The 13,879-nt window shown below is 41.2% G+C and overlaps 1 protein-coding gene across 5 annotated transcripts in view; it reads right to left on the bottom strand.

Moving 5' to 3' along the window:
* The window catches only part of cadps2 (Ca++-dependent secretion activator 2), a 343,471-nt gene that overhangs the window by 57,434 nt on the left and 272,158 nt on the right, over window positions 1–13,879 (bottom strand). For all 5 annotated transcript variants that reach the window (XM_041795900.1, XM_041795903.1, XM_041795901.1 and 2 more), the window contains 3 exons: window positions 12,917–13,058; window positions 4,576–4,731; window positions 4,328–4,475 (listed from right to left, as the gene is read on the bottom strand). In XM_041795900.1, coding sequence (XP_041651834.1) covers window positions 4,328–4,475; window positions 4,576–4,731; window positions 12,917–13,058 — 446 coding nt within the window. The remainder of the gene's footprint in view (window positions 1–4,327; window positions 4,476–4,575; window positions 4,732–12,916; window positions 13,059–13,879) is intronic.

Raw genomic sequence — 13,879 nt, 5'->3', positions numbered from 1 at the left:
AAAATAATATCTCTAACACAAAATTTTGCTTTTTATGTGCTGCATTTGAAAATGCAGAGCTTCAGTTGTAAACCTTTTCACCAAATTCCTACCTTACTTTCGCAATGTTACTTAAAATACAAATTTAAGACTTTTTTGGGAAGCAGAAGTTAAAATTATTGGACTCCAGCATCATGATTTTAGAATAATAATGACACTTTCAGCTCAGTTTGTTCAACCTAAAAAAAGATGTTATCAATTAAGTATTTTTTTAGGTTGAACTACATTACTTTCGCCTAAATGATGTGTAGCATTTTGAATTCAATTTTTTGTTAAAAAGTGCACAAAATAGTGCAGAAAATTGTCCTATACACAAAAAAAATCCAGGGAAGTGCCCACCCCTCTGCCATCTTTAGTTCGGGCTTAGCTCTGGATTTTAAGCATCTCTGGCTCCGCCCCTTCTGTGATACAGTTTTAAACATTTTTCAGTGTCTTCCTCCTTCAGTCTCCTCTTCCTTGGCATCGACACAGCGCTGCATTCAGGTCTTCACTGATCAAATCAGTGCAGGAGGTCTTCTTCAGTCACATAACCTCTTTTCTGAACTTCTGACTCTAAATGTGTTCCTGAGAGCTCAGATTTGATCTGAGGAGAAAGAAAAAGCCCCACAGTGCTGGATCAGGTGAATATGGAGAGTGATCATCACTGATTTGTTGTTGGTTAGAAACTTCCTCACTGAGAGCTCAGTGAGAGCTGGAGCGTTGTCTTGATGAAGACTGAGGCCGTTTTTCCACAGCTGTGGCCTCTTTCTTTAGACTTTTTCTCCGTTTCTCTAGAAGCTGTTTGTAATAGTGTTGATTCATCGTTGAGCCTTCTGGAACCCACTCCTCCAAAATGAGAACAACCAACATGGCCTTGAATCTGGACTGTCTTTGAGGGTCTTCTTCCATCTTTGGTGACGATGGTGTTTTCATTCATTGACCTCTGTTTTGTCTCAGGTTTGTATCGGAAGATCCAAGGCTCATGGCAGGTAATCACTGCTTCTAAAAAATGTGGGTTTCCTTCAGTTTCTTCCTGTCCAACAAATTGTCTGGGACCCTGACAAACCCGGCTGATAGTTCACTTGTTTTGAGATGAAAAGTGCATCTAGCTATTATTGGGATCTGATGTTTGAATTATTCATTCATGGTCCATTTTAACCACTTTTGACACTTATGCTTTATTGCCACATCTTTTTGTTACTTTTAACCCACTGTTGACAATTTTTTTTACTTTTTGTTGCCATTTTAATCCCATTTTTACCCCTTTTTACTCATTTCTGTAACATCTTTCTTCATCTTTCTTGCCTATTTTAGATGCTTTTGCCCATTTTGCACTATTTAACTAATTTTTGCTGCTTTACAGCCATTTTTGACACATTTTGCCCATTTTTTCCTTTTTTCCCATTTTTGCCACTTCTATCCCATTTTTGCTCGTTTGCACCCATTTTTTGTCACTTTTTAAAAAACTTCTTTGCCACTTTTATCATTTTTTTGCCCTTTTTTTACCACTTTCTGCAACTTTTGCCTACTTTAGTCATCTTTTGCTATTTTTTTCCCCAAGTTTTTGCCACTTTTCACCCTCGTTTGCAATTTTTTGCCTATTTTTTGTAAATTTCTGCAGCATCTTTTGAAACTTTTATGCCTGTTTTAGCTGCTTTTTGCTACTTTTTTCCCATTTTCAGCCAGATTTTGCACCATTTTACACATTTTTGTTGTTTTTTTCTCAATTTTTCCCACTATCTGCACATTTCTTGCAATGTTTGTCATTTTGTTGCCACTTTTTGCCTTTTCTAGTCACTTTAAGCCCATTTTGCCCATTTTAATTATGCCACTCTTTGACCACTGTTGCAAATTTTAACCTATATTGCCACTTTTCACCCATTTTTGCTTTGTTTTTTCTACTTCTAACCAATTCATCCTTTTTTAACTATTTTAACTTAATTTAAGTTTTTATAGTACTACAGCTTAAATGAATGAAATTCATGTTTCGTTGCTTTGATTACAGTGGTTATTAGTCAGGTTAAAATAAACTATGGCTGTCACAGCTTAACTTTACAGAAAGCTCCCCCCTTTTTTCCTTGCTACCACCGTACAATGTCAATGAGAAGGGGGATTTAGTGAAGAACATCTTTCATGCACCGTATATGATATAGAAGTTACATATTATAATGACAACAAAAACACACAATGTTCAGTTCTGTCTCTCTGGCAGAGACAGATTTATTTTGCAGAAATGTCAAAACTAAATCACTTTAGTTAAAGTTAAACTTTAAACTGACTGCCTGTGAGAGACATTTCTATGAAAATGATGCATCGTCTCCTTCAGCCGCAGCTGTAAGAATTCTGCACAGAGGCCTGCTGCAGACAGTTTGGTCTGAGCCAGGCTTCTGGATTTTCATATCTGCAGGTCCTGCTTTTATGCTGATAACATTGTGTATCCCTAAATACCTTTTTGGTATATCAAAAAGGTTTTTGCTGGACTTTTAGAGTACAGTCAGGATGCCTGATACTGCATTTTTTTCTGATACAGAACATGCGGATGTTCTCCAACTCTATTTAAAGGGGACATATTATGCAAAAATCACTTTTTCAGGCTTCTCTAATAGAAATATGTGCCCCTGGCCTGTCCAGAATCCCTTCAAGTACCAAAAAAATTCATTCCCTCCTCCCCTCTCTTTCTCCACCTTTCAGAAAATCTATGCTGAAACAAGCCAGCTGAGAGGAGGATCAGGAGAGTTACATCCATTAAGCCACACCCATTTCCTGAGAGGGGCGGAGTCAGGCAGCTTAGTAACATTTAAAGCCACAGAGCAGGGCTGAAACAGAGGCATTAAAGTCCACTCATGTCTGTTTTAAGTAACCTTTATAACAAATTTCTAATGACGATTCACCTGTAAAAAATAGGTGTTCAGACGTTTATCTTCAAAAAGGCAGATAAGGCATGAGTTTACTGTGTGTAGTTTGTTTACTGTGCATTTACCTTCATTGCACAGAGACAAGGAGGATGTAAAGGAGAATGTGAAGTGCTGGGGTATGGTATGTGATTCATGTGATCAAGCAGCCATGTGGCATGCACAACAGAGCCACTCCGACAGAAAAACTTGGCTTTGAATTAAAATAAAGGAGGAAACTAAAGGGAGGCATTGATAAAAGCTGTAGCATGCAAAGATAGTGTTGCTCTCTGCATTATCTGGAGATTAAAAGACTTCAACAGAAGCAGTCAGGTTTAAAATTACTGGTGACTACACAATGCCTATAAATAGTGTTCGTCCCACTGGATGTTTTAAAGATTTAATTGATTTTATAAATCAATCAGTGTTAAAGTAATTTAGCTTTTTTTTAACAAAAAAAAAAAAGAGTACAAAAACACCTTGTAAATGTCAAAGTGAAAACAATTCAACAAAATAATGTCATGAGGGAAAATGAGAGATTGTTAATTGAGAGAATGTTAACTCCCTTTAAAATGACTGACCTCATTCAGCAAATGTCCAGAAAACTGGTGCCAATAACTCACAGTTAGTGAAACTGGGATCACCTGAATGCAGTGAATGTGTCTCAATGGATTGCAGTATAAAGACGCCTCTCTCTGGAAGGTCCGGTCACTGATTACTCAGTATTCCTGGCTACCATTACACCATGAAGACAAAAGAACACTCCAAGCAACTCAGAGACAAGGTTATTGAAAAGTAGAAGCCATGGATGGATGCAAAAGCATTTCCAAGGCACTGAACATCCCCCAGAGTTCAGTTAAATCCATCATGAAGAAATGAAGGAATATGTCACATGTGTAAATCTGCCTAGATCAGACGGTTCTCACAAACTGAGTGAGCGTGTAAGAAGGAGACTAGTGAGAGAGGCCACTAAGATACCTATGACTACTCTGAAGAAGTTCCAAGCTTCAGCAGCTGAGATGGGAGAGACTCTGCAGACAACAATTGTTGGCTGCAGCTTTATGTAAGAGTGGCAAAGAGAAAGACACTGTTGAAGAAAATAGATTCAATCTGGACTAGAGTTCACCAAAACGCATGTGGGAGATACCATGGTCAAGAGGAAGAAATGTTTTTGGTCTGATGAGACCAAAATGGAGGAAAACATGCAGCCAGTCCAGGGTTAAACATCCAAGGGGGTGAAAACTTTTAACAGGCACTGTATGTGTCACCAAGATGTAGGATGGGGATTTTCTGCTTCAACAGATAAAGACTGCAGTAGTTCTTTACCTCTAAGTACCAAATCATTACCTTTAAGCCTAAACTGTGGGTGATATCGCAGGTTTCAGGAGGCTTTAAGCGTTACATCTCTGCTAACTCACCTCCTGCCCAGTGTCCAGCACACAGAGCTTCGAACACTGCTTCTTTGCGTCCATCAGTACGTTGAACATGGTGCAGACTGATAGCGGCACCCGGAAATCTGTAGATTTACTCGCTTTCTGCATTTTGGAATCAAACGCTGATTTTGTTCTGTTGGAGAAACACAAAGAACAGAACAGAATCATCTCAACCCATGATAGGTACAGTAAACAAGAAGGAAGGAGAGGGATTCTTGTCCTCTGAGTCTGACCTTTTAACGCAGGCCTCCATCATGTCACTCGCCATCAGTTTGAGTCTCTGCTCCAGGTGTTTGGCGAACTCTGGCTCTGGCCAGTGGAGGTCCAACACGAACATCTGCAGAGCGTCCAACTTCCAAAACAAATCTTCTGAGGTGGCTGAGCCGTTACTGCAAGGAGAATTCAATTTAGTATCAAAAATGTGAACAAATAATACTCTTAAGAGGACCTGACATAGTTTTCAACATGGCTCAGGGATGTCTTGAGATAATCAGTGTTCCACCAGTCTCTTTTTTTAACAGTGGCCGCCAGTGAAGAGATTGGTGTGGATGGCAGTCCAAGCCTACTGCGTCAAAGGTTTTATCTTGCTCCAACTCCATGCAATATGCAGGTAAAAAGTGTTTTTGCAGCATTTAGTTCTTCCTTTAGAAGCAACAAAATGTTGACCACAGCAAAGAAGTTAAAACTCAGAATTTAAAGGCTGAGCACAGTCATGAAGAACAGAGCTGGCCTCAGATATTCATTCTGTGAAGAATGAATATCTGATAGGTTGACTTGTTGCTCACCAAAAGTTTTTGCTGTGATGTTGAAGAAGCCTAACCTTGCAGAGCAGATGAGATTTGCAAGACTCCATGTCTGTCATCAAGCAAATCCATCAAGCAACGCTCTTCTCTACAACGTTTGTGCCAGATCATTTGAAGAGCACAAAGTGAAACACGGACGGGGTTTCGTTAGACTGTGAGACGATAGCAATGGCTGCTATCAGTGTAGCAATGAGCTCGGATGTAGCAATAGTATAGCAGCAGTTTTATCTGAACTTGACCACAGTTCTTTATGAAAGAGTAAAAACCAGCACTGAAAGCTTTGCATGACAGTCGCAGCTATTTGCTCGTATGTAGCTGTAAAAAGCAGCCGCTCAACCAGACCTCGGCCACATGTCTTTATGATAAAAAGAGCAAAGAGCAACATCAAACGCTTCTCTTGGCAGAGAAGACGTTTTTGAACGCCTCCCAATTGGCTTGTCGCTCTGATTGGCCTGTCACAAATGGAACGTTTGTCCAATCACCTTCCAAGAATTTTTTTAAAAAGACCTGCCCTTTCCAAACACTTTGTATGGGAGCTTTCCCAGATGAATCTGAATGTATCAATGCATGTAGCCATTTTAGCATGCCCAGTCACACAGCATATCTTAACCTACATTAGACTGGTTTCACTAACTTTAATATCCTCAAGGTGAAGTATATGAAAGTGGCCCCACCATCCTTGTATATCTCTGTATTTGGCCCTGAATTGAAAAAGTTTGGACACCCCTGTCTTAAAGGGTTCTATGCAGCCGAAATGACACAAAATAAGATATAAGAGATTGAGGTAAGGTACTGTCATGTGTTGACTCTTGCATATTATGACATAATGACGTATCTGTACCCAGGTCTGGTTGGGCTTCAAGAGAGTGCACACCAGACTGGAGGGGGGCACAATCATGCCTCAGCACAGTATGGAGCAACTGGGCCCTGTGTGGGTGCACCCATGGAGCAAAAAGGCTGATTTTTCGAGTTTGATTTTATGGTGCAAAAGCAGTTAATCTATATAAACTTATCTATAGTGAAAACCAGCAGTGACGTCATGGATCCACACAGTCGTGTCCAAGAAGAAAATAAAGACGCCGGGTGTTCTCAGGTTGTGATTCTTCAACAGGTTCTGGTAGTTTAGTAGCAGAGTTGTTTGCTTGGTGACAGTAAACGCAGCATCAGGCTGAAACACTGACAGATGGACGTCTCCCTGCTTCTCCCCTGTGCACAGGTTCCACGGCAACACATGGCAACGCTCGCCGCCACTGACATCCAAGTGTACAGCGCCCAGCTAGGATGACAGCCACAGGAGGACAGAGGAGGAGGAGGAGGAGGAGGAAGGTGGGGGTGATGGGGGGTTAAAACAAGCACCACTCACTCCCTCACTTTTCTCACTTCGCCTTTAAAAGACTGTTACCTTAACAAGTGGCGAACAGGAATAAACGCTTTGGGCTGAGTCTGCGGTGCAATTAAACGCTCGGTGGCTATCCCCCTCATGTCTAATTAGCAGTGCTCTTCAGTGAGCGCGCTCCGCCCCACTCCCCGGGGAACGGGACGATCCCACTCGCCCGTCTGTGCTCACTAATGAAGTGCCAGCTTTTTTTTTCTTCCTTTTTTACTGCATCGAGGAGGGCCAAGTGAAGTGAGTTAGAGGAACAGTGCGCTCTGTGCTGTGGGAAAGGCTGGGGGAGTGGAATGAGGAGCCTTTTAAAGAAACAACCCCCCCTCTCCACCATCCTCCTGGTCCAACATCCGTGACCCTAGCATGGCCACCAACACTGAAGGTTCAGCTGAAGACTCACTTTCTCTAAAACTTACTGAGATGCACAAAACAAACAAAGGAGTAAGATTCAAATCTAATTGTTTAGCAGCAGGATTTATGGTACAACTTTAGCTTGATGTTTCGCTGGTTCACTTCCCGGTCATGGCCTTTCTGTGTGGAGTTTGCATGTTCTCCCCGTTCACACATGGGCTCTCTCCGGGTATATCAGCTTCCTCCCACCACCAAAAACATGCTCACTGGGTTAATTGGTCACTCTAAATTAGCCGTAATTGTGAATGTGAGCTTTCCTGATAATATTATGTCAGCCCTGTGATTGACTGGCGACCAGTCCAGGGTGCAACCTACCTCTCGCCCAGTTACAGCTGGGATAGGCTCCAGCCCCCTGTGACCCCCAACAGGATAAGGGGTATTGAAAATGGATGGATGGATATATTTTTCCACATTGATTTTACCCCTCACCTTCACAAGCCTTCCAGGGACGACTGTGAGAAGCATCCCCGCAGCATGACGCTGCCACCATCATGCTGTGGGGATGCTTCTCAACAGTCATCCTAGCTCCCTCCAGATGTCTGAACTCTTTAACCAATTGCTAAGGCTTGGCCCAGCCACCCTCCGCAGAAAACTCATTTCAGCTGCTTGCATCTCATTCTTCCAGCCATTACCCAGAATTCATGACCGTAGGTGAGGGTTTGGAGGTAGATCGACCGGTATATTGAGAGCTTTGCCCCTCTGCTCAGCTCCCTTTTCACCAAAATGGTCCGGCCTGCAGTTCTGCCAAAGCTGCACAAATCTGCCTGGCAATCTCATGCTCCCTTTTACCCTCACACGTGAACAAGACCCAGAGATACTTGAACTCCTTCACTTGGGGCAAATACTCGCAGCCCACCTGGAGGGGGCAATCACCAATATCAAATAGCTTTCCATAAAACCCACCTATTTTAGTGCTTTAGAGATTTTTGTTTGGACATGGACCCTAAAAATGGGAAGGGCCCGGTCTAATCTGGCTATTATAACAATGGCAAACTCTAAGTGGACATTTTCTTAAAATTGACTCAGGTAGAGTATGTGAGCACGTGGGTTGGTTCATTACAAACTTGCAATGTCAGCTACTTGACATTGTATTTTTTTCTGTTTTTGTGAATCGGTGTGCATGGGTGTTATTAAAAGCGTTGTCATCTGAATGTGGAACTTCTTTGACACCAATTCTGTTGTCCTAGAGCCCTAGAGCAGGGGTGTCAAACTCAAGGTCCGGGGGCCAAATCCGGCCCGTGGTACAGTTACACCCGGCCCACAAGGTCATATCATATTTTTATTATAACTGGCCCTAAAATATGAGGTATGCAGATTCCCTCCATAAAAAAATGTAAACTTAACCATGATCATATGAAATATCCTTAAGACACAGAAATGTGAAAAAAAGACTAAAATAACTAGATCAAAAGAAATGTGGGAAAACAAATTTATTTGTGTTTTCATTTCATATTTTCAATTTTGCATTGCAGTTATGACTTCCATCTATTATTTGGACTTTAATTTCATATTTTCACCATTTTCAATTAACTATTTTGACTTTTTGTCTCATATATTGATCTTTTCAACTTAGAATTTTCACTTTATCTAACATTTTGACCTTTTCAATCTATGATTTTAGCTTTATATCTCATATTTTAAACTGTCATATTATCATGATCGCTTTTTATCTCAAATTTTGACCTTTCCAATTGGTTATTTTGACTTTTTTTTAATATTTGGACCTTTTCAATTTCATTATTTCAACCTTGATATCATATTTTGACCTTTTAGGTGCACCATTTTAAATTCTAAGTCATATTTTTGCCTTAAAACATGATTGTGGCTTTATTTTTATATATATTTGCCTTTAAAAAGCATTATTTTAACATCTAATTCCAAGTTTTGACCTTTTGAACAAATAAGTTTGACTTTTTATCTCATATTTTGAGCCTTTTAACTTATCATTTTGACTTTTTAAATCTCAAAATCATTTATCATTAGTGCAATTTTTTCTCCATAATTTATTACTGGTGAAAATGATGTTGACAGTTAAATGAAGGCCCTGTTAGCCCCTCAGGTCAGACCTTTATTCAAATCTGGCCCCTAATGTTTGAAACCCCTGCCCTAGATAACTAATCAGTCACCAAATATTGTTTTAATTTCATATTATTCATGTAAATGTTCCCTGGAGCTCTCACCATGTTTACAGATGTGTGCCGCTGACATACAGTACAAGTTAACTTTCCCTCGTTGCATGGTAGTGTTTACAAACGCCAAAAGATGGAGGCTCAGGAGTATGAAATGTTCCACAACACTGAAAACTGAAGATCACATGGAGCACTTATCTATATTTTAAACCTTTGACACAACTGAAAGTGGAAAATTTCTCAACTCACAAGACATCTGGTAGATTTATCCCTTGCAGGCTGAAATGAAAAGCCAAGTTGTGTTATTGTGAGACAGCAAGTCTTTACATTGTGACATGCAGACTGCACAGCACAAAGACTTCACACAAAACCTCAGGAACGGCTGCATGCAGGCAGGGATGCTCTGACAGGAGAGATCTGCCGTCATAAACACAATCTGCAAACGTACAGATTTACATTCAGATGAGGACAAAGCTGCTTTTATTCACTGACTGAATATGGAGATGGATTTATGGATTTATATAATGGATATTTACAAGACAGCACTCAGGACAGTTCAGAAAGAAGGCATGGAGCTCTGAGGGGAGAAGGTTTATCCTGACATAGGGACAGGGCTGAACGATGACATGCAGAGCAAAGTCCAGGCTAAAGGTCTTCATCCATGCCTGACCCCCAAAAACCAGCCAGGAAAATGACTGAAAATGACTACCCTCATATTTCCTTTGTCTTATCAGATGTTCTATCAAAATAAGAGCAAAAAAATAAAAAATGAAATACTTTTAAACTATATTTTTGCACTAGGAATTTTTGACTCCGTCAAATTAGGTATCTACAAGTACACTTGAGGACAAATTATTAGCCCCCCTATGAAAATTATCCTTCTTTCTTCATGGTTCCTTCTACTTTGACAAGGTTTCTAGTTCCAGATGCACTGAAGCATCCCCACAGAATAATCCTCATACCACCAGGTTTCACTGTGGGGACGGTGTTCTTTGGGTGACACGCCTCTCCCTTCTCTCTCCAAACATCATCTCTGTGGCCAAAGAGCTTTAGTTTAGGCCCCGTCCACACGGAGACGAAAACAATATATTGCCATTTTGTTTTGAAAAAGGTTCTCCGTAAAGAAGGCATCATTTCAGGAAATATCCGCGTAAGCACGGAACCACTGAAAACGACTGAAAACGCTGTAGTGCATATGCCAAGTCTGTAAGTGGCGCTGTAACGCTGCCACGGAAATGCACCAAAAGAGAGAAGAAGATCACAGAAAAAGGACACAAACTTTCTTCTAGTTGCGTTTCTGGTTGTTCTCCATGGTGGGTTTAGTAACATATGGTGTTTGCGTTTCACGATGGTTGTAAAGGAGCATCAGATTTTGCTGTACAAGCCATAACAAGCCCAGTAGCTTCTGCAGCACGAACACAACCCTGTAACTGCCATTGTTGTTTTGGCCGGACATGCACAGGCGTCTTAGGAGAGGTACGCTATGTGTGATGTAATTGTTTCAAGAAAGATGCGGTTGGCCGTCCAAACGGAGATGAAACGGTAGTGGTTTACGTATTTGTGTACTCTGGGACCTGTTTTCACAAAGCATTGTTCACAGTCAGCCAAAACATCACTTCCATGTGGATAAAAAGGCCAATCCAACAAAAAAACGTTTGCATATACTCCTGAATTTGTCTCCGTGCGGACAGCGCCACAGTTTCATCTGGCCAAAGGACACGCTTCCAGTATTCATAATCCTTGTCCAGGTTGTCCTTAGCAGACTTCAGTCTGTGCAGGGCTCTAGTGATGATCTTCTTTGAGACTACAATTCCTGACTTGGCTAAGTTCTTCACTAGAGTCTTGGCAGTTGTTTTTGGGTCTTTAGATCTCTCACATCTCTAACTAGTTTTCTTTCCAGGGTCTTTGAAATCTTTCTCTTCCTCCCCCTGCCAGGCTTGTTCTGGACTGTGGCTCTCATTGAATTCCTTGATTCTACTTCTTACTCCAGTTCTTGACTCTTGGAAACGCTATGATAACTTTGTAGATCCTTCTCCTGTTTTTTGTGGGCAAAGTCTAAACTGATTTCTTTTGGTGTTAGCATGGTGCCTTCTCAAGTGACAGCTCAAAACCCTTACTGAGGTTTTTATACTGTGTGTAAACTGGGAAATAACCCCTGTTTTTACAAGCTTTGAGCATTGCAAAGTTAAGGCACGTCATTGACTAACAGTGGTTTTTGCTATGACCCGACTAAAAGGTCAGTTCTAAAGGGGGCTAATAATTTAGATCCTGGTGGATTTTAGTTTTACCGAAATATTTTTTTTCTGTGTGATATTTGGAAAAGCTGTACTAAAAACTCTCCACTCTGTTTAACAGCACTTGGGAAATACTACAGAAAAACTGAAATTGTCATATGGGGGCTAATAATTTTGTCTTCAAGTGTAAAACCCTAGCTAAGAAAACAGCAAAAAGGTTAAAATAAAGAACAAACAACAGACCATAACAAGCAATAACCACATAAACAGGTCAGTCCTTTTTATATTTTTCTTGCAAATAAAACAACCAAGTTTGAAGCCACTCTTTAAGACAAGTTAGCACTTTTGCAAAGACTAAATAGACCTCAAGTTGCAGCTGCTAACGTTGTCAGCATGGTACTAATGTTAGCATGGATTAGCCACAGACAGTGCTAAGAGGAAAGTGTCCTGTTTTGGAGGTTTTTGTGGTTAAATTGGTTAGTTCAGACCTGGAGACTAAACTCCAGCAAACTCAGAATTCTGTCTCTGGTTTGGTTTAAGCTTGATAAATTTTCACTAATCTATACAGTCTTAAATTCTGGTCAGAGGTTAGAGGAAGAGATGGTAGGCAGTAAATCCTCAGACCAAATGAAGACCTTTATCTGGGTGTACTCCCATCGGACTTTATACCTACGTGTTTTCACACAATGGTCCCATCCAGGCCGGCGCTGAGAAGCTGGGCATCGGTGGCAGCGTGAGAGGAAGGCTGGGGACTTTAGGAAGAGGAACGCTGGCGAGATTGTTAGTTAACGACCTGCCAGGTCAGAGCGATCAATGGCGGGAGTGGAAAATGTTTAAAGAATAAAAGAGAAAGAGAAGAAATGGGGAGAGTAACAGTGGGAATTCTTCACACAAGAGAGTGGTAAAATAGAATAGCATTCACTTGTTCTGCCTGCAGTAACTGATCAATGCCAAACACTGATAAAAGACAGAAAAGTCACTGCTTCCCTGCTTTCATTCCATCTGCTTTCACTTCAGGTATGTTTTGTTAAGAGTGCTGCTGTCAGGGCATTGTTCCCGCCTGTAGAGTGTCCTTGCTGTGCGTTGAACATTCAGCTCTGCCTCCTTTTGTTACTCCGTGGTCCTGTGCTCCATCTGGTTTGTTTGCGGTCTCTTATTGTTTCTTTTACATTAGTGCAGCAGCCAGTGTCGCACCTTAACAAATAATGGCCGCTGACAGTAAACAGGTTAGATACGGCTAAAACTTTTCACGCCACAAAAGCTGTTTACGAACTCTCCGATCACAAACAGACCTTTGAATGCACAGATGCTTGCTAAAAGGAAAAGTCAAGTATCTGAGAAGAGCCGCAAAATGCAATGAACAGGCCCCAGTATGGTTGTAAATGTCGGAATGCTTTACCACCACATATAGTGTCACATTTGATCTGCAAAACTCGTGTTGACTGATCCAGCCTTAAACTGCACATCATCGCAGAGCATGAAGAGAAACTCTCAAGTTTTCACCGACAAGAAGATGTAGTTTTTCTATTAACTTCATCTAATTGAATTTCAAAAATCTATACTCGTTGCAGCCTGCCAGGAGGAAGAAACCAGATTTATCAGAGTCTTACTTGACAGACTGCCAGGTCTCCTGCTCGAAGCCACGGTGGATGGACTGAGCGATGGACGACTCCATCAGGTCGATGTAGCGGACCACCAGGGGGACATACAGATCCTGAAGGTGTTTGTGGAACGGCCCATTGCACAGGTGAGCTGAAAGAAGTTAGCACATTTTAACTCCTTTAGAAACTGAATAGCATACATGCACTTTATTTTCACATTTCTTGCTATGATATATCTTTGGGCTTGTGTGCCCTTATTCAGGTGGGACAGTGGATAGATTGAGAATCCAGAGAGAGAAAGAGCAAAGGAATGATAAAAGGAAAGGAGCCATTTGTATCAGGGCCCTATATATGGGGGGGAAACAGACTTCTGTAAAGTCCATTACAAGTGACTGACCTCATTCAACAGAAGCCCAGACAACTGATGCTAGTAGTCTCATATTAGTGAAATGAGGATCACCTGAGTGCAGCAAATGTGTCTCAAGTATTGTAGTATAAAGACACCTGTGTCTGGAAGGACCAGTCACTGGTTAATCAGTATACCTGGCTACCATTACACCATGAAGAAAAAGAACACTCCAAGTAACTCAGACAAAAGGTTTTGAAAAGTATAAGTCAGAGGATGGATGCAAAAAAATGTCCAAGACACTGACTATCCTCTGGAGTTCAGTTAACTCTATTACCAAGAAATGATGGAATATGTCACATGTGTAAATCTGCCTCGATCAGACCGTCCTCACAAACTGAGTGAGCGTGCAAGAAGGAGACTAGTGAGAGAGGCCACCAAGACACCTATGACTACTCTGAAGGAGTTCCAAGCATCAGCAGCTGAGATGGGAGAGACTCTGCAGACAACAACTGTTGGCCAGGTTCTTCAGTAGTCAGAGCTTTATGGGAGAGTGGCAAAGAGAAAGATACTGTTGAAGAAAACTCAGATTCAGTCTGGACTAGAGTTCACCAAAAGGCATGTGG

This window comes from Cheilinus undulatus, linkage group 9, assembly GCF_018320785.1.
Source record: "Cheilinus undulatus linkage group 9, ASM1832078v1, whole genome shotgun sequence".
NCBI lineage: Eukaryota > Metazoa > Chordata > Actinopteri > Labriformes > Labridae > Cheilinus > Cheilinus undulatus.
This window is presented reverse-complemented; position numbering and strand designations above follow the sequence as displayed.